Source organism: Dermacentor albipictus, chromosome 2, assembly GCF_038994185.2.
Source record: "Dermacentor albipictus isolate Rhodes 1998 colony chromosome 2, USDA_Dalb.pri_finalv2, whole genome shotgun sequence".
Classification (NCBI taxonomy): Eukaryota; Metazoa; Arthropoda; class Arachnida; order Ixodida; family Ixodidae; genus Dermacentor; species Dermacentor albipictus.
Genome location: NC_091822.1, coordinates 124,708,871 through 124,732,243, shown reverse-complemented (window position 1 = coordinate 124,732,243; position 23,373 = coordinate 124,708,871). Strand labels below are relative to the sequence as shown.

The window sequence follows — 23,373 nt, the reverse complement described above, 5'->3', positions numbered from 1 at the left end:
GTGGTTCACTCTATTAGTAATGCATTGTGGAAAAGGATGAAAAAAAAAAAAAAAGCACTATGGTCTGGCATGAAAGAAAGAAGACAAGGGACCGCGTGGCTTCGGCTTTTTTGATTGAAGACCGGTTGGCGTGCCTGTGGGTTACATTCTGTGAGCTAACGCACACATATCACATGCATTGTTTCGCAGGCAGCAGGTGACAGAGTATAGATGCAAGCTAATCAACACCATAACTGATGACAGAGTTTTGATTCGTATAATGCTATGACATTAAAAAAGAGAAGCAAGGAAGACAGAAGCGTCAGATTGTTAACTGAGCTGCACACAACAAATACTGCGGCTTGTTGCCTCATGAACAGAGCCTGTAATTGTTCGTTTTTCCTGAACAAGCAATGACAGGTTTAACCTGCTACAGTCGAACTTCGATATAGCAGCACGGTTCTAAAATATTCTTTGCCGATACCATCGTGTAACAAATATATACTTGTAATGAATGCTGATATAATGAAGGTGTCAGATGTCACTTTGTCATAATGAGGCATGTCCGTACTGTGACGCCAACGTTTAATGCTTGACCCACCTGCTGGGTTGTCTCGAGGCAGTACTCGGCCGTGCTGAGAATTCCACAGATGCGACACAGCTCAGGGGGCGTCAGCCGTGGACTCTCCCCTTCCTTCAGTAGGCTCTGGAAGTTCTGGATTAAGCCAGCTGCCGTCACTCCACTGCTGCTACTGCTGCCAGTCCTAAGTCATTGAGGAGTCGGGTAGCAAATGTAAAAATTGCTCCCTTCATAAGACTGAAAATGATGTGTCTGTGTGTGTGTGTGTGCGCGCACACACACGCGCGCGCACACACGTACGCACACCTACTGTTGGAATGACTTTATATCAAGGCAATTTCAAACCAACACAATTGCAACACATCCTACAATAAAATTATTGCGGTACTGTGAACCCACCTTTCTCACGGTCATAAAATGTGGTAGAAATTTCTAGGTATCTAAGTGAAACTTCCAAATTTCAGCGCAGCAGCTGTGCATCACTAATTTGAGACTTGGTGCAAGAACACCCCGGCAGTATCAGAGACGAGACAGCACTCGGGCACGCCTATCAAGTATCCACAGAGCTCACTGCTGATAGCACTGCCGCCAACAGTGTGCACGGGTACGGTAATAGGGCAACAAAACCGCATGCTTCTACTTCACAGCTGAATTCGACGAAACCTGCAACAGAAGTGCTGCCAAGAGGCGAGTCGAATATCAGCGCCTATGGTGGGAAAGAGCTGTGCACTATGTACTTGTGCCACCTAGCGACAACCAAGCAACAAGTTTTGGTTAATTTCAGCAGAATTATTTATACAGAAGGAAATGTTGGATGGTATCCAGAAGGCCCAGCAGCACGGAGGGATGCTTGGCTCTATAAATACAGCGAACTTTTGCATATGTGCACGATTATACGAAAAGAGTGAAACAAGGTGAATCTGGCCTGCAGATCTTCCGGTTATTTCCTCAGCTTATGCCTCTGTCCATACATAAAACTCGTCACAATCAGACATCAAGCCTATGTCCGCTAAAACGGACAGGTGTGACAGGCAAGGCTAACTTGTAAACTGCCCTCCCTATGCACGAGCACCAGCCCCGCAGACCTTATAGCGAGATCCTGCTGCCCATTACAAGCTGATGGTATTATAAACGGTCCCACAGGCAGCGGCAGCTTTCAACTTTAACGTAAATAAAGGTTGAATAAACTGTGGCGAAGAGCAGGACATGCGCAGGATGCACTCACTTGGGCAGGGAGCCCTGGAGCACGCGGCCCGCATAGTCGGCCAGGTGCTTGCCGAACACGCGTGCCAGGGCTAGTAAGGGCGCCCCGCGGCTGAGCTGGCTGCACTGGACAAGGCACTTCTTGTAGTACACAAAGAGGTCGGCACAGCTGGGCAACACCCCGGCTGTCTCCACGTCGGGCTGCGGCAGCGGCGCTCGCTGCGCTGCTTCTACAAACTGGTCCAGCAGCTGCTTCAGGGTCCTGCAAGATGCGAGGAAGCGAGTGGTCAGCACGTGGATGGCAAACGACACATCAAAAGAAAAGTTCAGGCACGAGCCGCCACGCAGAAAGCTGGTGATTGAGGGGCGTTAATAATGGCACAGTCGTCAAAGGAGCAGACACTCTATCTTGGGCCATGAAACCAGCAGAAATGTTATTTACACAATACATGAACGACAAGTGTATTCTTAATGTCCACGTCACTGACAGAATTATCACCGTATTTGCGAAAAATAAGGTGAGCTCTTTTCCTTATTACATTCGAAATTATCATATTAAGAAAGCATTTCTCTATACATTCGGAGCCATGCTCTGAATATGACGACACTTTTTTCCCTCCAAAATGCGGAGAAGCAACTAAGAGCAGCGGCAACCAAGCAACTAAGATAAGCTCGAAGCCTAATTTGTTGATGGCCGGAGATACAAGTCTGCAAACAATAAGGACTGGAACTCAGCGCAGCAAAGGCAAATCAAGTCAGTGGCTCAAAGGGACCAAACCACAGCAAAATAGTATCCTGCCTAGGAACCTCAATTGCAATGGCCTGATCCAAAGCAGTGATATGCTCACCCACGTGGCCTCACTATGCAAATTGCAGGTGGTTCCGTGCATCCATCACGTTAACGGATTTCCCACTGAGCTATGCTAGACCAACAAGTACAACTACATTGGGTGCCATTACAATGACGCATAATATTTAAAAAATTTTAGGAGTCGTGAAAAGTGCCCTTGCATTATACTTGTGGTCACATTACATATATGTACATATAATGTTAATGTGTACTGTTGCCAATATTTGGAGCTATCATCTTTTTTAAGCTATAGTCAGCCATTCTGCCATCCGTGCAGTAGTGAACAAGCAACACATAAAGAGAATTCAAGCAGAAACAGTGCACAATATAATTCAAATTCGAAGCAGGATAAACAAGGTGTGTTCAATTTTCACTTGCAGTCACTGCTCTTGAGATATGTGAAAACCAATGGGTTTGTCACTTAATTTCCGCCAACCAATATCCTCCACTTCATAGATCCTCCTTGATCACTACTCAATTCACTTATCCATGATAGCATGACCAATGGCGTAGCTAGGTCTTCTGGCACCTGGGGCCCATAGGTCTTCTGTAACACGCCCCCCCACTGGCCCCTTGCACCAAGGGCCCACGGCCCCCCCCCCCCCCCCCCCCTTTGCTACGCCACTGAGCGTGACAAGGCTGCATTGACGGAAAAGTAACTGCACGTCAGTTCTGACCAAGAATCATTCTACCAGGAAGCACCAAGCATACCTGTCCTGGGATTCCACGTAGATGTCCAAGTGGCGCTCGAAGCAACTCGAGACGAGACCTTGAAATGGGTTGACATTGACCAACGATACCTGCAGTGAAGCCCTCTGGTTATACCATGTGACAGTGTTCTGACACAGCACGAATCACAATTGCCTACTGTGGCAATCCCTCATAGCTCAGTGGCTACAGCCTTCCACTGCTGAACCCGATGTCATAAGCTTGATCCCTGGTACCAGCATAATAATGGGACCAGGGCATGATGATCCCTGGCATAATGATGGTGACACAATGCAAGACACGCTTGTGTGCCGAGCTTTGGGAGCACATCAGAGAACCCCAGACAGTCAGAATTAATCTGTAGCCCTCTAAAACTGCTAACAGGTCCTGAGAAGACATTGCCAAAGTATACAAAGTAATCTTTGTAGCTAGTGAGGAAACCTCAAAACAGACTAACTGCAAGTTTTGCACTTTTGTATTCTTTTTAGCTTAGCAAGCTTGCAATTGCAGTAAGACTGACCCATTCACTAATCGTGCAAGTCTAATCTGCAAACTTATTCCAATGCTACCTTTCTTCTCTTCAGCAACACCAAAGGAAAATATTAAGTCGTCAGAGTGATTTAAGTATACACTTGAAAGGTGTCCAAGGCATCAATCTTACCAAGAATTGAGTTTTTGCAACTAAATGTAAACAAAACCAGTGCCTCCACTGTGAAAACACGGTACCAGCTCTCATTACATAACATCTTTATTATTGGCAAATTGTAGTCAACCACTCATAAAAAAAATTATCACTTTCTATTTCAATATGAAAGAAAGCACAGTAGAACAATCTTAACCCTTTAACTAACAAGACCAAGCTGTATCAGTCCTAGCTGTTTGTACCATTATAGGCAACGACAAGCTGCACTCATCCAGATCACAGCTGCTGCTTCTTTGCTTGCCTGAGAAAAACCATGCCCGTTAACTCAGTTCGCATTGTGCATTTCAGTTTTGACAATAGAACATATTCTAATTACTGTATTCTTCAATACTTTCATTTCACTTCATTCTCATATATTAAGAAAATTACACATGAAGTTTGTGAGTGCACCAACGGAAATCTTTTCAGAGCAAATGTCTTTTATTACTATTTCCGGTGAATATGAGAGATAAACCACACTTGTCACATATTTCTTCAATCCTGATACTATGTGTAATACATCCCAGCAGCAAAAAATACTGGGACATTTTGCACTCCTTTATGAAAGAACTTGGGAGTTAAAAGGGTTACGGGTTCCCCATGTAGTTGTAAAAGGGCAGCGGATTGGGCGAGTTGGCGTTGCATGGTAACAATAAAATTCAAACAGCGCTAAACGACGGGACCAGAATGAGGAGGACTGATCTGGACTGAGCTGGACTGAGCTTCACACATGAGATCCCACAGAGCAACGTCCTGCAGTTCTTGGATCTTAGTTTGACCTTTCTGTCTAACCATGTATGCTGGAGATACGCTCCCAGGAGTGAAAAACCTCTTGTAAACTACGCGTCTTGTCACTCTAAGCTTGTTAAATTCGGAATTGTAACAGGATGTATTGGTATGGCTGTTAAGAAATCATGTACTCATCAAATGTCCAGTAGCCTGATGGTCCAAGCCCAGAGATGCAGAGAGGCCGGTTTTCCAGATTCTGTAATTGTGGCTGGTGCTAATAAGATTATAAAAACGCTGAAATGTTCGGAACAGCCCAAAGAAAATGTCGCGGGGAAAAAGGTTGTTGTCATGCCTTATGAGCACGCAATGTCACATCGTTTTAAGAGAGTAGGGGCCAAATATGGCGTGAGGGTCGTTTTTTCTGCTCCGATGAAGCTGGGTAAGTTAGGGGCAGCAGTTCAGAGGAAGCAGGAAGGCGTTAAACGGAATACTGCTTGCAAGGTAAATCATGTCAACAAGTACATCAGTTGTAAGAAGGGTGCTGTCTACCAAATTCCTTTATCTTGTGGCCAAACTTACATAGGCCAGACAGGCCGTTGCATCAATATTAGACTAATGGAGCATCCCAATTCATTAAACAAAAAAGACACTAACCTGGCAAAGCATTGCAGTATTTGTAAATGCGTACCTTTCTTTGACAATACAAAATTGTTATTTTTTCATAGTGACAAGACTACCAGAGAAGTCGCTGAAGCATTTCATATCATCAGAAAATCTAATAGTTGCGTAAGCAAAACATCTTTAATCTTGTCGGTGAAAGAAATGGCATTGCTGCATAAAGGGTAGATTGCAAGGCAGGTACAACACGTGCGAATGTTTGCTGTCCGGAGTTTGTATTTGATCATCGATGTATGACCGGGCGCATGCGTGCCCAATTTTCTACGTATAAATGTTCGACTTCTTACTTCAAATAAATCAGTTGTAAGATCAGCGCTGTGTTTGTCTCCTCCTCATTCTGGTCCCGTCGTTTAGCCCATGTAGTTCAGTGGTGCTACATCTGCTCTGCCAACACTGTTTTTGGTAATGTGGTGCAAGCGGGCTTTTGACTTGAAGCAGACAGTGGTGCCTGCCTGAGCATTATGTGCAAGACAGCTGCGCAGCTTCATAAAGATATGGTTCACCACAATTGATTTGAACTGCAAAATAATTCTGAGACACCTTTAGTTGCAACCTTGACTGTAACGAAACTGCCTAGTCACATAAGACAAAGACTGCAAGGTACCCAAAACGGTAATTACAGTCTAGACCGATTCAGTGATTGTCTTCGATGCCCTTTAAAAGGCCAATTACAATTAAATTTCGCTTTTGCTAGAAGTGATTATAAACGAGTAGCATGTAGCACACTATTGGAGCAACTTTAACAAAGCTGTAGGGCTGGCGATTTCCTAATTTTCCTGTTAACAACCTTTATATAGCACCCAAGCAGATGACGTGTGAAGCTGGTGGTTAGCAGATCCGACACGAATTCCAGGCCGTGGCCAGAGATTTTCAGCCGCACCACGAGCGCCGCAATACTCCAAAGGCGCGCTGAGAAGCTGCGCTTGTTCTCAATGTTCCAGGTTCCGTATTACTTCCATGAATAGTAATGGCATCATTCTTTTCTTTTTTTCAGTTTTGCTATCAAGAACATCTATTTTTGCTAGCTTTTCGTGACGCAGCCACTTGTATTTAAAACATAAAATTTAGCATGGAGGCTGTTGTATATCAACACTATCTGAAATTAGGCTTTCTATGTGGTCCAAAATTTTGTTGCCGCTGGACTTTAAAAAAAATCTAATGAATGGAGAACAAGTGGTACCTGAGGTGGAGACAGCTGTGGCGTCGAATTGCTAGGCAAGGGCTCCCCTGCACCTGCCGAAGAAGCTGCCTTGTCTTCCTTTTCCATGTCCTCAGCAAATGGGTTGTTCTCCTCGCCGCCTTCCTCAAAAGGGTTGGTGCTCTTCTGAGCCTGCTCCCACAAAACACAACAACAGAACAGTCAGAAAGAAAGAAATCCTTCGCAGATGAATGCCAATCTTGGCCACTGATACATCAAAGACAGCAAAGCTGCATAAGTGAGTTCTCGCAGCGTTTGGGAGTACTACAGTCGAATATTGATAATTCGAACTTGAGGGGCCCGAAAATTTGTTCGAATTAAAAGAAGAACTAGATTTTGAAGTATTTGTGCGCCATAGCACGAAGCACGAATGGTGCGAGTCGTGAAATATTGTGGCCCGCAAGCACACAGCAAGCGAGAACCACGAAACTGCCCAAGCCAGCCAAGCCAGCCAACACTCGCTTGCCTATAACAGCAGCAAACGAAACTTCAAAGAGTGGGCTAAGCTGGTTCCAGGCAGGCGGGGCTGGCAGCGCCAGCGCGGAGACCGTTGAAGATGAGGGAGTTATGAGGGAGTTGAGAGGAAGGGCAAGGTGAGCGTAGTTGCAAGGAAGTGCGGGAGGGAAGCAGATCTGCTTTCCCGCCAGCTTGCTGTATGGCACTAATGTAATTACCTCTGATGCCTACAGCCATCGAAGCTGTAGGCGTCACTTCTGCTGTCAACTGCTGCTTCCCTCTACGTGCTCGTGTGCTTTTTCCTTCGTCTGCTGAAAGATCAGTGCTGTGTTTATTTCCTTCGTCATGCGTTCTTAACGCGAGTCATGTCTTATCAAAATGACAAAGTCGTTGCCGCTGTTTATAATCATGTCGGTGTTCTCCCTTCTGTTGCGGCGTTGACGTCAGGTCCTTGTATTCAGGGTCTGTCTTGTCATACAGAATTGGATGTGGTGCACTCTCTCCTACAATCTTTCTATCGGGACGCTTGGTTTGGATGCACCATTGTAAAAAAAACAAGCATGAACAAGACCAACCAGGCTAACCAAAACTAGCACGAGCGAGAGCTCACGCAAGCAGACGATAGTGTAAAACAAGCGGTCCAGCTGAACCGGACGCAAGTACGAATAGAGCTGTCGGGCAGGTCCGCATGATACCAGTTTCCCGTGCGTGCATCACCTTAGGAGCCACTTTTATTGGTCTCCTCCGCTCGTAGCTCGTTTGCCATCGCGGCGAGCCACGAAAAATTCGCCCAGGATGGAGCCCTCCCACAGTGCGCATTTTGCTGCTAGTGTGGCTGGAGCATTACGGCCCGACGCAGAAACGGCAACCTTGCCATTTGAGAAAAGGTAAAACTTCCGCCACCTTTTTTTTCTCTATTCCCCCCCCCCGTGCGCGCCATTACGGTACTTCTTCTAAACCTTTCCTCTATGGCATCATATAGAGCAATGCTGGTCGGAGGCGCCGCCGTGTGATTAGGCGCGCTGGTGAGAGCATTGTCGGAGCACAGCATGTTTGAGTTAACCATTGCAAATGCTTGCGCATTTGAATTACCGGGCGTTTTCACCTACTGGAAGACGCATAGCTTTGACGGGACCACGGCGCCAGTTCAAATCAACTGCAAGTTCGAATTAACAAGATTCGACTGTATAGGGTTCTGTTTGCTGGCTGCTCTTAGAGATGGCTACCCCGCAGGCTGCGCTGCAGCGCCATTCCGTCAGTCTTTCACTGCCGCAGCCGTACAAATTCCTAGCTGACCTTCAATGTGTAGCCGATAAGAAAGGATGTGAGAAACAAAAATTACAGATTACTGGCTAAAAGAACCTGCACATATAAGTTGTTGTCTATTTCAATGAGTTATACACAAGGCAGCATTTATACCTGATAATCATTCATCACGTTTCATGCTACAATTTGGAACTCTTGCTGTTCTTTAATTAACATTTCATACCAACCACACCATTGCACAGAAACACTGCTGTGTAACTCCCTTGAACAGTTTCGCTGTAAAATGAGTCAACACACAACTCCACTAAATAATAGCCTATGCAGTCCAACCATGTTAGAGTAAAGCAGACAGCATTGATAACCCCATGTCAAGGCACTGGTGTCTTTTACCAAACAAAAGGTGAGTATGCCACAAAGTGTTTGATGCCCAAATAGTGCAGAAGTACTGCAGGTTGGGTAAGTCGGATGCTACCATATTTACTCGAATGTAGGCCCACTCTTTTTAAAGAAGGAAATCATGTGTGTAGGTTGGGGGTCAGCTTAAAATCAAGGATGCTGCTTAGCTGCAACCACCAGACATTTAACTTCACCCCATGGTCATGATATGGTAGAAACAACGGAATAAACTTTTCATTCGTTGTACGAAGAGGTTGGCTTTCACCGTACTGCAATAAGGTTGAAACCACAAGGTGGAAAACTGCGTTGCTGGTTTTATCAGGACACAAAGAGAAGCAAGAATGTCCATAACAAAGAGATTATACAGACAAAGGTGAGTGAGGTCACGAATGTTTGCGGCGTCACTCGAAACAATCTTAAATGCCTTCCAGCTTCGACATGCCAACAAACTGTAATAAAATTAATCTTCTGTACACCGATGAATCGATTTTTTTCATTTGGCTTACATTCAAGAAAAGCTTTTTGAAATTTTCTGACCTTCCCAATTTCAGTGGTATGCCTAGAATCGAGGTCGACCTATATTATTTTGCATTTAATTGCTATCTAGAAGTAATCAAGTCGACGAAAGGGTAGCTTGCTGCAGGTGTGGACCAAACCCACATCCTCTGCGTTGCACGTGCGGTGTTTTACCAATGAAGTTACCGCATCAACCATCCTTTCACCTGCGTGCATGTTCATGTGCAAAATTAACCCTAGGATGCTAGCCAGTGCCACTTGTGGCCAAGGAAATGGATGTGGGACACCCTTTTAACCGCAGGTGTTTACGTGGCGCATGATCTTAGGAGCAGGCAGCTGGCCAATAAATCCCTGGTATGCTAAGACTCCAAATTAGAGGCTATCGCTATGCAATTAGCAAGAAGAATAAGCGAATTTGAGGGGCTCGATTTTTTGCTTAGTCAAAACCCTATCAAGTGAGAGACAATGAAGCCAGAAAAAGCATAGGGTAAGTTAGGGGATGACCAGGACAAGAAGCACACGAGACAAGTGTTTTCTTTCGTATCACAAACAAGCAGCACGCCTCTACTCCAAGTGGCCGTGCATACCTGTGAGGGCTGTGCACGGGGCAGCGGCGGCACAGGTGTTGGGGACACAACGTTGGTACGCTCGAGCGTGACTCCCGTGAAGCGTCGGCCCAGGAGCGCCTCAAAGGCTGTCGTCTTCTGGATGGCACTGAGCAGCAGACGCACCTCCATGTCCTGCACACGGCTGCTCATCAGCTGGGTCAGCTCACGCCTGCAGTTCACAAGGCAATGGAGAAAGGCCGAGTCAAGGTCGGCTACTGAAGCAGCAGATCAAAAGGTGGGTGCAGAAATGGGGGAGAGTGGAGATTTACGATGAGCGCTCTAAATCTCTTGATTGCAACTTGCAGCTTTCTGCAGGAAAGCTGGAGGTAGCACTTTGTTGTAAGAGCTGCAATTCAATTTCTTTCTGCAGCTGCAGCATGCGAGCCAACAATGAAGGGTGAAAAGATTTGAAGGTGAAAATAATCATTATAAAACCTGGCCCTCAGATATTTGTTGCTTTGGCTTACCTACTATGCCTGTACAATTAGCCATGTGATTGGTGTCTCGCTAGGCAGACTATGATGTGTTAGTGATCTTCTCACTGTTTCTGTAAGCACAACTTCATCAGGCATTAATGTATGGTTTCATCATCACTAAGGTCCTCAAACAAAGATCCAGCCACAAAGGCAGGAGCCCCCAACCCAATTCTAGAAGAAAAAAACATTGAGAAGTTCAATACATAACCATCACCATCAGCCTATTTTATGTCCACTGCAGGACAAAGACCTCTATCTGCTATCTCCAATTACCCCTGTCCTGCGCCAACCAATTCCAACTTGCGCCTCTGCATTTCCTAATTTCATCACCCCACCTAGTTTTCTGCCATCCTCAGCTGCACTTCCTATCTCTTTCTCCCCATTCTGCAACTCTAATGGTCCACCAGTTATCTATCCTACACATTAAATGGCCTTCCCAGCTCCATTTCTTTCTCTTAATGTCAATTAGAATATTGGCTATCCCCGTTTGCTCTCCGACCCACACCACTCTCTTCCTGTCTCTTAACATTATGCCTAATATGCCTAACATCCTTCGTTCCATCGCTCTTTGTGTGGTCCTTAACTTGTTCTTGAGCTTCTTTGTCACATGCAAGTTTCTGCCCCATATGTTAGCACCAGCAGAATGCGTCAATATATTATCATCTGACCCTGAAACAATTTTGACGATTTTGTACAAACATACTGAGTCGTTAGGGTAGGTCCTTCTGATCATTAATTGACGCATCTAAATAATCTGGGTAAAGTGTGTAATTTATTTTAAGGCTTTAAAAATGCACATCGCTGCCGAGTGCAGCATGGCATTTGGCTGAGTTTCCAGCCGCCCCTGACCAGGTGATGCGAGGTGATCATCTGATGCCAGGAGGGCGAGCTATCCGATTGGCTGCCCAGGGTGTGTCGATAATTTTTCTAACTTTATGGTGAACAAATATTGTTCGTAATAGTTAGAATGTTAGTTAATTTGTTTCTATAAAAAGAAAGTAACCGAAAGAGAATTTCTCACTACACTTAAGGACTTCTGGCACGCAGCAAGTGTCATCTGCTTGTGTTACAACGTGCTCCGTGTTGACGGGAGCTCCATGGTCAGTGTTGGTCTTGATCTTTCTTTTTGCGAGCACCATGGTTCGCCCTTGTTACATTGTGGGCTGCAAACGCAGCAAGTGCCAATATCGGTGCAGACCGATCAGGCCACTCACGTACATCTACGCTAAAGCTCCTTCATCACAGTAATAGTAGTATGGAGGGGCTTTAGTTCACACCTCCCCCCATCTGTTGAAACGCCCAGCTCGCCCGTGGTTACAGGAATGCCGGACACGCTCAGCGCTGCGACAGAATGCTCACAATGAACACTGCTTCGATAGCTCTCGCTTGGGATCGGCTGCTAGGCGACTGGAGAGGTTAGAGAGGCATTGCGCGCTGGCTCCAAGACAAACTGAAGTAGAGGACATGATGCCTCATCATAACACAGAGCCAGTGACGGCGGAGTCAGAGTCCTTCCATGTTTCTTTCTGGTCACGAAACTGCTGCCTCAGTTTTATATAGAGCCAGGACCCGCCGCTACAGGCGTGACTGTGCATGAGAGAGCATGCAAATGCCGCGCTACCGCTGTGGTTATGTATGGGGCAACGTTGGTATTCTAGCTTTGTAAAATTCCACAAGCACCTCTTTACTTTCAGGTAACTACTTTTAATATTCCACATGCATCAATAACTGCTTGAGCATGGCTGCTGCCATGAAATGAGCAATCGGGAAAAAAAAAACATAGGCGCTCAAAACATGCAGCTTGCCACCGTCTGTGACGAAAAGGAAAACAACTTCTGTGATTTTACATGCCAAAACCACGATAAGATTATGAGGCACACCATAGTGGGGGACACCGGATTAATTTTTGCCACCTGGGGTCCTTTAACGTGCACCTAAATCTAAATAAACAGGTGTTTCTGCATTTTGCCCTCATCAAAATGCAGCCGCCGTGGCGGGGCCGTCTCACTCCATCTTTTTTTCTCAGCGCCGTTCGTCTGAACGTTTAGATATTTTCCGCTTTTTATTATTTGCCCGAAATTAGACACCGAAGGTTCGCAACAAAGCACCAGTGGTGCCACTTGTAAGCAGGGGCAAACATCTGGGCTGTTGCATCCTCACTCACCCGTAAGTAAGCGCGGACTCTCGGTTGTGCATAGCACCTGGTTATTTGCTGAGCAAAGCTGTTCACATTCTGTTAAAGACCATGAGCAGTATCCTGTCAGGAGATCAAAACAATGAAATCATTATTGTAAGGGCTGCTTCCGTAATAACGACTTCGTTCAATAACAAAGAAAAGAAAACTTAGCTGCTCCATGCGCTTCAGATTTCTCGGCAAAGCGATGCCATTTCAGAATGAGATTTAGATAGGATAAATGTAAAAACCTCTCAAGTAAATGTCTTCAGTGCAGCTTTTAGTATAGGATTAAGGCAAACGTGAAGTGGTAGGACCTGTATAGTTGAAACTGCATTGTATTTAGGCAACTGTCTTAGCAAGCAGTAATTTAGAACCGTCAGTAAGCCCAGAACTTATTCACGCTGCTCGTGGTTTCGACGGAGAAGCGAAGGTATACATGTATTGGTTTCAATGTGCAACTATTTACAAGAAGTTAAAATATTCTAATACAGTAGCCGGTCCTGATATTTTTGTCATGGTTGAAAAATGAAAAAAAAAAACAGTTTTATAATTCAGTCAGAAAAAGAAATAAAATGTGTTGGTGCAAAAACAGCATACAAGCATGATCATTTATTTATTATGTAAAATAAGTGACTTACAGACAACACAAAGAGGCGTCCAGTAAGAAATGCTCCACTATTCGCAATGCAAGAAGTTTGTTAAAAGCATGTCTGATATAAGAAACATAAAGAAAAAACATCAAATCAAGGGGGATATGCATCAGGGCGTGGGAAATGCCAGTCAACGAATGGCAATAAATACAGAATGCGTAATCGATTGTTTCTGTACACAAGAAAGCGTAAAGCATAAGCATTTCATAACATGTTGCAAATCGACTCTTAAACGAATACAAGTAGCCACAGCATCAATACCGCAGTTTTTTCTTACTGAGACAATTAAAAAAAAATAACAAATCAGCACTCTTCAATCGTACCCCACGACTTGCATGGTAGTTTGCATGGGGTTCAAACTGTAGATGAGCAGGACCGAGGTTTGGGTTTCATGAGATATGTTGGAAGGCCTTCAAAAATCCTTGTGACGGCACTAGGCTTCAGCGTCGGCTTTTCACACTCTAGGGACACGATGTGGCAGTTTATATCGAAATTGTAGGCATTGATGATGTCCGAGGCGGTGAAATGTTTCACACACAAATGTGTCTATTTGCATTCAAAGTTAAAACTATACCACTTTCCTGCTGCAGTATGGCACGCTTCCATATCTCATCTGCTCCTCCCTTCTCAGTAAACAAAACAACACCTTTTCGGTTGTTCCCTTGTAGACGAAATGGCACCCCGGCATGCAACACATGTTCGGCATCGTCGTCCCACCCCGCCACTTTAGCTAAACAGTCCAGAACTCGAAAAATAGCGCAGTACATGCACACAATGCACCATATTGTGCATTGTGCACACATTGTGTATTGCGCACCAATCAGCTCGTCTCGCACCCCACAAGCGTTTCGGTATGCAAACGATGCCCTCTGAGGCACGGCGGCGCTGTGTCGCAGCAGCTTTGAGCAGCTTATGAATCTCTCCCATAGTCCCATAGCAGGACGGTGGAGTTTTGTGACCAGAAAACATGGAAGGACTCTGACGGAGCTTAGCCCCGATTACTCGCCGAACGAGTTGAGGATAAAATGCATGGCTAGGTAGGTGGGTAACGTCTAATCGTTCGTAGCTCTCTTAATATGAGACACTTCACACAAATTGTAGTGCGAATGATTTACTGCAACTGTACCCTATGCATCTACAAAATTTTTCCGAGCCATTTCAGGGACCCTTTAACAGCTCGACTCCTCTCGAAGGGCAGCTATACAAACTTAGCCTGACTAACTAATCAATCGACCAATCAGCAAACCTGACCAAACCGGATTCAGCATCCCAAAGCAGCACCCAGGCTATGAGAGTGGCCACAGTTGAGGGTTTCAGAATAATGTCAACATCTGTGGATTCTTTAACATGCATCTAAATCTAATCGGTGCACCTAAATTTAGAATGCACAAAGCACAGACAGCACAAAATGATTGGAAACAAGAGAAGAACACCTGCCTGGTGATGTGGCAAAACTCGACCGCAATGCGTTCGCTCACTTCCCAGTCTGCGGGAAACAGTTGGCCAAACTTGCTCTCGAACTTGACGAGATGGTTCTTGAGCCAGGCGTAGCGCCTATCCACACGATCTAGCCAGGCTACCTGGGAAAAAAATGCACATTCAGCAACAGACATAAATGGGCACAAATGACAAAGACCACATGGTTCGGTATGACTTGTTCATAGCCTAGCCGATTCACTGTGCTGAGGCATTAAAGTTTGTGGGGATGCGTGACTCTCATGCGTCCCCTGATATCTTGTTTTCCCGCATGGCTCCTGGCTTCTGCAGTGCAGCGTCAGCGGTCGGAGTGGTTGAGGCACAGTGTGAGAGATGGCGCGAGTGTTTCACTGCGGCGGGGTTACTTGGGCGCAAGGGAGGACACGCTTGCTCTTGGGCGGCGGACCGGGGAGCGCGGCGAACGTCCCGCGCGTGCACCAATTCATGCTTCTGCGAGACCGTCTCGCGTGGCCGCCTTGGAACACGCCATTGTCCACGTGACCGTACGCGCGAACGACCACGTGTTGGGATCCAGCATAAGGCGAACATATTCGCTCGCTATCCTGTCACGGTGAGTCGGACTTCTAGATTTGTTGAGCGCCCATCGGCATGCTTTGTGGATAGCAACTCGGCTAGCAGGCATTGATCTTTGAAAGGTGAAATAAATACCCTTGCGATTGTTCACACTACTGTGTTGTCGTTCCTTTGTCCCAAGAGCATGGGTGTGAGAATCCCACAAGTTGTGAGAATCAGTGAGAGCCTCACAAGTGCTGCAGTTACAATCACCCTTTATTCCCTCCATTATGCCAGTATGGCTTCCCCTATGCCCAGATGTCATCCTATGTGCGACATACAAACCACAGCAGCCTCACAGCTGCTATCTATAGACTGTCTGCGTAACCACTGTTCATTGGTGCTGCTGGGGTCTTTTCACATAATAATAAATGCATATTTATTTAATGTTTATCCGAACCATGTGAAAATTTCTATGCAGGAAACAACACAGAATGTAATGACACAAATGTCACAAAAAATCATACAGGTGCTCATCTGTCTGTGTTTCTTTTTTACTCTTTCAATGTAATTTTGCTATGTTGCATCAATTTTTCAGCACGGAATAATCATATCAAGCAGGCACGTACCCAGGATATTTTTGCCGTGTGTGTGTGTGGGGGGGGGACCCAGGGTAACTTTACTATGCAAATGAGGGGGAGGGGGTACCTTTACTAGTAAAAATGTGAATAATGCTGACCGTTCGCCATAAAGACGCGTAAACCCGCAAAAGAGAAATGAAATAAGGTGTATCTCACAGGTACGCCTGTCAGATACACCTCTCCTTTACTTGACAAACAAGGAAGCACATCAAATGGACTTGTGCAAGAAAGAAGTGAAAAAAGAGCACTGCCAAGAACAAGTAAACAAGCGAAAGTGTAAAATAAAGATTTCTAGTAGTGTTTTTTGAATTAGCTCTGGAAGAACTATAGAGAAATATATATTTGTGGAACAATCACAGTTCTTTTGGATCCCTCGTTTACTGCTCTACCAAGTGCCAAAACCAACTCGGATTGTTGTTTGGGAAGTTGCGTAACGATGCGTGGTCGCCAGTCCTGTCCAACCGCGTAGAGTGCAGGACGCTGTGATTCTATACGCACTGCGTCCACTGCGAAAGGTTAGAAAAACACTCATATAAGTACAGCAGAGAAGTGGCTATGTCAGACGGCTCAACTGATAAATGTAGAAGCGTCATTCAAAACGCACGGAATTATTCTCTACTTCCGACGTTGTTTTCTCCACTTCTTTTATGAATAAGAAGATGCTGATCCATAAATATTGTCAAAAACAATGGTTAAATTTGTTGATTTTCGCTTTTCTTTCCTGCTCGGCTGTTGCTTCGGCTCTCTCCCTTAGTAGATTACTTAATTTCTCAACTCCTTGAGATTCGCGGTGAGCTGTCACTTGAGGAAATAATGAAGCAAAAGAAAATATTAAACGCAACTGGCATTTTCTCCAGCCGCACCTCGTTCCACGAGCATACAGACCAGCTCACTGTGAACTGAATCCCTTTCCTGGACTCTGCATCAGTCTAAACAAAGAAGATTGAACTAACGAAGAAACAGCGATGCGCATGACCATTCCAATAGACCGTGACAACTGAACGCATCTCGAGTTAATTGCGCGGGCACTGAATCAATGAGAAAATTGGCCTTCACACCCCAGGATATGCCGTTAAGCACCGCCATCCAAAAAGACAGAAAAAGGCAGCAAAATGTTAACTGCCGAATAGCTGTCAAGTCTCAAGATTGATTTGGCGGTGCCTTAGGAATGTGTGTGAGGAGTGGTGACATGGGGGGGGGGGGATTATACCACTTAATTTCGAGGGGGGGGGGTCTCCCCCAGGCCCCCCCTTGGGTACATGCCTGATATCAAGGCAAACTGGACAGACAGATAAAATGCAGACTGAGCTGCAAGACAAGGGATAAACTCACAAGCATTTCAGGTATAGCTCTCTAACAAGGAAGTTACTGAACAACATGGCACAATTTAATGTGATACCATGCTGTTGACTTCTACTGGGTTCAACTGCATGGGACAGGAAAACGTTCGCGACTCCATATGCATTACCTAGATGCAAACAAGGTGTAACGGGTGTAAAGGGGGAGGAGAAAGATGCACTACCATACTTCAACAGCGACGCGACATAAGTGATATATCTGCGACAGATGCCCTAAAAGCTGGGAAAAGTAACTTTTAACAACTACTGTTGTTAAAATAAGGATGCTTTTCGTGATTCCTACTGTGCACTCGAATTATAGAGAGAGTAGAATTAATATGCATTATTGAAAATTGACTGCACCAGTGTCACCCAGGTCGCATGCACCAAACTTTTTTTTGTGTGTGTGTTTCAAAATGACCTGGAAGCGTGGAATTTGTTAGGGTAAATGTTCAGAGACTCACATCTTGGTTTGCCTGGAAGAGGTGCGTGTACTCGGCCAGCTGAAGCGACACGAACCACTTCAACAGTTCCTGCCTAGAACAACACACACAAGAGAAGGGAAAATGTGGCTTCCTGAATGGATGTTAATTGACTAAATATTAAGTTGAAAATCATATTTTTTTTTATGTTGTCAACAAGTAACATTGGGTTCAATGAAGAAACATCTCATCTCTACCCCAAGATGATTTCCCTTCATGTCATTACCCTGAGTACCACTGGTCACTGGGGAAGAGTGATAAGCGAGTGCTCCAAACACTTACTTGACTTTCTTGTCCAGAATGGAGACCACAAGGCAGGCCTCGGCAAGCTGCTGTGTGGGAGCCGAGTGCTGCGTATACAAAAGGTAAACCGAGGCATCAGATCACTGAAGTCACAATGGAATAAAAGGGGCAATCAAAGATCACACAGTCACTGGAGCATGATGAAAAGTGGTGCGCAAACACACAGACAGAGAAAAGAGGACGACACTTGGCTGGCCATGTGTTTGTATGCTGGTTCTGATAATGCAATCATAGCAACTTGCACAGCTTACTGTGCTTCCACTGGAGCAAGTAATTCTGTTAATATATAACGTCAGGCACCTCGCAAGGACCCATCCTCAGGCTCCCTTTGTTCTTGATATATATTGTTGTGAGGCAGAGACAAGCACGAATGTTGTTTCTGCAAGGCAAATGGTGAAGGCACCAGCTGACACTAGAACATGGCGGCCGAAGTGCCCCATGAACAACACTTCTTCGTCATCGTCTCTTGTCTGCACATACTCTTCTGCATCGCGACACTACGCCGCTGGGGCTGGAGCGCCAACCCAGCGCAAGCGATTATGGCCCGGCAAAGGCACGCACGTAGGGCTTTAAATGGTTTTAAAGTAGCTATAAAAACAACATTGGCTCTTCGCTGTATGGACGATGGGTTTGCTCTTCGGGAGCAATCTTGTACGTCACATCCGAAAGCTGCAGCAGGATTCGGTAGGGACCTGAATGTTGCGACATAAGTTTTTCCAATAGGCCCACACGACAAGATAGTGACCACAGGAGCATGAGGAAGCCAAGTAAACACTGCACATCCCTATGGTGCGTATCGCAACAGGACTTCTGGGCAGCTTGGGAATCAGTGAGGTGAGTGCAGGCAATCTGACGGGCCTGTGCTGCCATAGAAATCGCATCACAGGCATAAGCGGTGTGCGACTGCATGACTTGTGGAAGTACAGGGTGCAGGGGCAAAACAGGATCACGGCCAAACAGTAGATAAAACAGTGAATAACCTGCAGTGTCATGGCAGGATGAATTTTACGCGAAGGTGACATATGGCCGAGCGACGTCTCAGTCCTGGTGGTCTGGAGAAATGTACATAGCTAGCATGTCAGTAAGCGTTCTGTTTAGTCGCTCTGTGAGAATGTTAGTCTGTGGTTGGTAAGCAGTGGCTATATGATGTTTAGTAGAGCATAGGTGGAAGATATCATCAATGACCTTTGACAAGAAGTAACGTCCGTGATCCGCGAGGAGCTGAGGTGGAGCACCGTGGTGCAGGATGACATTGTGTAGGAGGAAGCTGCGGCGTAAGTAGCACAACTTGTAGGCAGAGCTCCCGTAATGGCGAAGCACGTGGCGTAATTGGTTGCAACTGCAACCCATTTGTTTCGCAACCATTTGTCTCCACACTGTCTAAAGAGTCGGAGCGGCTGAGGCCATAACCTTCCACATTAGCGCAGAAGCACCGGACTGGTGCGAGTGCTCAGAGGATGTGGGCAAAGGACCATTGTTGCTTTCCTCACTGTGCCCATTTTCACTTGTGCTCAGTACAATGTCGGCAATGTAGTCCTTGTGTTCAGGCTCTCCTGTGGTCGCAACACCATCATTTGCACTCACAAACTCGTCAACAGCTTCCTCCAGCTCGCTCCAAACTTCGGCAACACCGACAACGGCTTCATCGCACTCATCAGAATTTCCAGTTACTATCGGGCACGCGGATGCCGGCACGTCTGAAGCAATTTCGGATGAACCACTTGCACACGGCCTTGCGTACACATCGGACGCCACGAGCACTGGGTCGCGAGTTTGTCTGCTTTGGCCCTGATCTCCCCCTTATTCAATATCATGCTGAGAGTGCTCCTTCGAATCTTGCACACTGTAGGGTCAGCCGACTTCTCACTGTGTTCAACTCGATTTATGATTTCAAGCTTCACAGCGAAAATCAAATTCTGCCACTTCATCACGGCAACACTGCGGGAGAGGGCACACAAGGCGAAAAAACAATGAACCAGAAAAGTGGCGAGACAACCCGCACTTGCGCCATCTAGCACGACGAGGGTGCAAGAGCCTCTGACTGGCTGTCTGAGCAAGCGCTGTGGGCGAGCCAGGATCATTTTTTGCAGTAGGGTATCGATGACTTGCCTAACACAGCGCGGGTCACGGTAGGGAGAGCGGTTGGATGGAGCCGCGCCGCCGGGTTTCCCCGCCATCGCGAGGGAATGACAACTTCTGGGGGCACATTTTGTGCCGCTTGTCGTTCGATATATCAGGAGTCGCTACTATTTTTGTTCAATATAAGCATAATTTTTGCTATATATATTCATTGTAACTATACCGTGTTCAGAAATTGTTCGATATCAAAAATAATTCGATGTAAACCGGTTTGATATATTCGGGTTCGACTGTATGTAGCACACGCTATAAACATAAGTCATCCAGCACAATAACGATACATAACAACAGGCACCATAGACAGGTTCGAGTGTAACTCCAATCTAAATGTAGTCACACGAGTGGCTGTTTGTTTATTTTTACCTCTTTGTCTGATGTGCCTTCAGAAGATGCCACGACACGCTGGAAACATTTAAAATTGAAGAAACACTGACTCAACATACCGTGCCTTATGTGAAAACAGTACACACAGCATAATTTACCAAATGCAGAAGAGAGACATGCAGATACTAATAGCAGGCCACAAACATGTTCATAAAAAAACTCTAAACCTTCCATGCCTGTGCATCAATCATAAAATTAATTTATAAATTTAGACGATCGACTATTAATTACTAAAACAAAATACAGAAAGGAAACACTGGTAACTTTCACATATAGCAACTAACAACACACAGATGCTTTTATTCACACATACAGATTCACCTCTTTTACAGATTGACACATGATTGAGGGAACACATGGTAACACAGACCTGCCAACCTTCAAACTTGAAAAATAGTGTAAACTTATATTACAGTATATTTCCCTACATTTTAGAATATTGTGGTTTAAACTGTATTATTTCTGAAGTTTTAAGGTTGGCAGGTCAACGTACAGTTAAACATTGTTTCTCTGGAGTGGGTGGTGATGCCGTGGGCACGTTTGAACATTCAAGCGAATGCGGAGAGTCAGGCTCCAAAAAAATTTTTCAGCAACTGTATTTGTAATCTTCTGAGATCAGTTTTGTTCAAAAGACGATGCAAGTAAACAATAGCAAAAGTATTGGTGTTACGGCAAGAATTGCAAACAAGCTCTAAAAATTGGGCCCTTCATGATAAAATACATTGTATGAGTTCGCAGATATGCCCCATGTTTTATACGTCAGAGCTCTGCCACATCACGTGTACCAAACATCTGTAAAATGTCTGATATCCTCCACTTCAGTTTACTTTTACAACAGGCAAGGATGCGGCAAATTCCAACGGTGATGATATTTATAATGTACATACATGGAAAACCCAAGAGCCCTGTAAATTAAAACCTTAACAGATATTAGGTGTAAAATATGGAATGCAAAGTCAGAGTGAAGTAGAGAAGAAATTGGGTGCTATTGAGTTAAAACTTTTACAATCAAACTATTGCTTCAATTCACCTAATAAGCGGAAGCAAACTAACCTTGGCATTTGGTCCAGTGAATGCATCATGAAAGTCGGCCGTTATTTGCTGTGCAAGGTCAGACTGAATGGTGGCAAGCCTAAAAAAAGAAAAAGAAGAAGCACAGCAATCTCAAACTGTCTCATTACCAAAGCACAGAATGAAGAAAAAAAATTTTCAATTACACCACTTCTTTCATTTACTTTCGCCTTCATTCAAGGTATAAAATCAGGGTGATTATAGCTGGCCACAGGTAAAGACCACAATGGCAAATGTATCTACCAACAACTGGCATTCATTTACCAAACAATCATTGCTGCTTATTTCTACTATGATAGCATGTGTCTGTGTTCATTTGTCACATGCCATCCAATCACTGTTATTCATTTGCCATTGCCCAGATTGTGCGTGCCTGTGTCTGCGTTCTATTTTCACTCCATTGTCCCACTGCTAAGGGTTATTGCATAAAAAGATTTCCACTTCGAATACATAATAGAGAAAAATGAACTTCGGAAATTGAATAATTTCATACTTCTAAACAAAGTGAAATATAAAGTTTGCATGAAGTTCATTTGGTAACATAAAATGAGGCTTATTGACATCACTTGACGCACGCACATATTGCCATTCACAACTACACAACCAGTCACCTGAAAAGCATGTAAATGAGGAACTGCTTTCAGTTATCTGACACACCGTGACAATCGCAGTAATGAAACACGGGAACAGGATGTCAACAGGTGCACATAGGATGCTGCGTCTGTTGAAGGAGAGAAGCACGATACAACAGCATTGCGCATTGTTTTAAATGGATGCAACTATGATGAGACTGGTTATACAATAAATTGGGTTCACCTACATCAAGAAAACGATTTCGTATAATAGGGTGCCCAAAAGTGGGCCATTCTTCGCGAATCACTGGAAGGTGTTGAGCAGAAGTGCTCTGCCCCGTGCATTCGCTCCGGAACAGGTGCCGTTGCGCAACAACCACGGCTCTCCTGCATGCAGCAGGATTATTTAAAACCGTCACCACATGCTTCAGTGTCTCTTGCTCGAGACTCCAATAAGTGGTGCTATCCCCTATGATGGAACAAACATGACTGTTCAACAATTTCGAATACGAGTGAATTGCGGAATTGAATAGGAGTCAAATAGCAAAGACTATTTTATTAATATTCAATTTTGCACACTCCTACTCACTGCCCTTTTCCTCCACAGAGACACATGTACTGTGCGCTGCTGGGTAAGGACCGTCATACTTTCGACATGCAAGGCAGGCCACTGTGCATTGTTGATGCAAGTTTGCATATTTCTGTGCCTTTCTGGTTGTCAGCTTCGTTTGCTGCTGTAGTAGTGCCACGTTCCAATAGTGCACCAAGTTTTCTTTGTGGCACTTGTGATTGTGCCTTTGTTTTTTCTTTTCCCTGCGTGACTGACCCCAGCATGTTTATTGCCTGCTTCTAGGGCACAGGGGCAAGGCTTCTTTGCATTTCTGTGAGATGCAAAGTAACTTTTCTCGGCTGTGGAAATGGGACATGGTGAACTTGTTTCAGCGCTGACAGACACATTAGAAAGACAGGATAAACGAAGTGCTTTTTCATGTGTCTGCCAGTGCTAAAAAAAAAAAGAAGCAGACCACCATGAATAAACAAATCACCCAAATTACCTCCGCAAATATAAATGGCCAGTCAAGGGCTCTTGGACGATAACATTTTTAAGTCACTACTAAAGTTTCCATGTGAGGAAGGCCTCCATGCTTATATTTAAATAAGCATAAGTCGCAGGGCTAACTGTTCAGAAAAAAGAAAATGATAAAACAGACACCAGATAATATTCAATTTTGAGAGAGGACCTTTTCCTGCACTCATGAGCTGTCATTAACAATTTGATTTTGTTTCTTGCCATGTCAGCTGTT

At 45.0% G+C, this 23,373-nt stretch overlaps 1 protein-coding gene across 1 annotated transcript in view; it reads right to left on the bottom strand.

The window, feature by feature from the left end:
- Positions 1–23,373, bottom strand: part of Vps53 (vacuolar protein sorting 53) — a 48,443-nt gene that overhangs the window by 20,316 nt on the left and 4,754 nt on the right. Inside the window, exons 6-14 of the mRNA XM_065442786.1 lie at positions 21,480–21,558; positions 17,883–17,950; positions 17,583–17,655; positions 14,589–14,731; positions 9,829–10,018; positions 6,590–6,739; positions 3,324–3,412; positions 1,785–2,024; positions 581–743 (exon numbers count right to left, since the gene is read on the bottom strand). Of these exons, the coding sequence (XP_065298858.1) occupies positions 581–743; positions 1,785–2,024; positions 3,324–3,412; positions 6,590–6,739; positions 9,829–10,018; positions 14,589–14,731; positions 17,583–17,655; positions 17,883–17,950; positions 21,480–21,558 (1,195 nt within the window). The remainder of the gene's footprint in view (positions 1–580; positions 744–1,784; positions 2,025–3,323; positions 3,413–6,589; positions 6,740–9,828; positions 10,019–14,588; positions 14,732–17,582; positions 17,656–17,882; positions 17,951–21,479; positions 21,559–23,373) is intronic.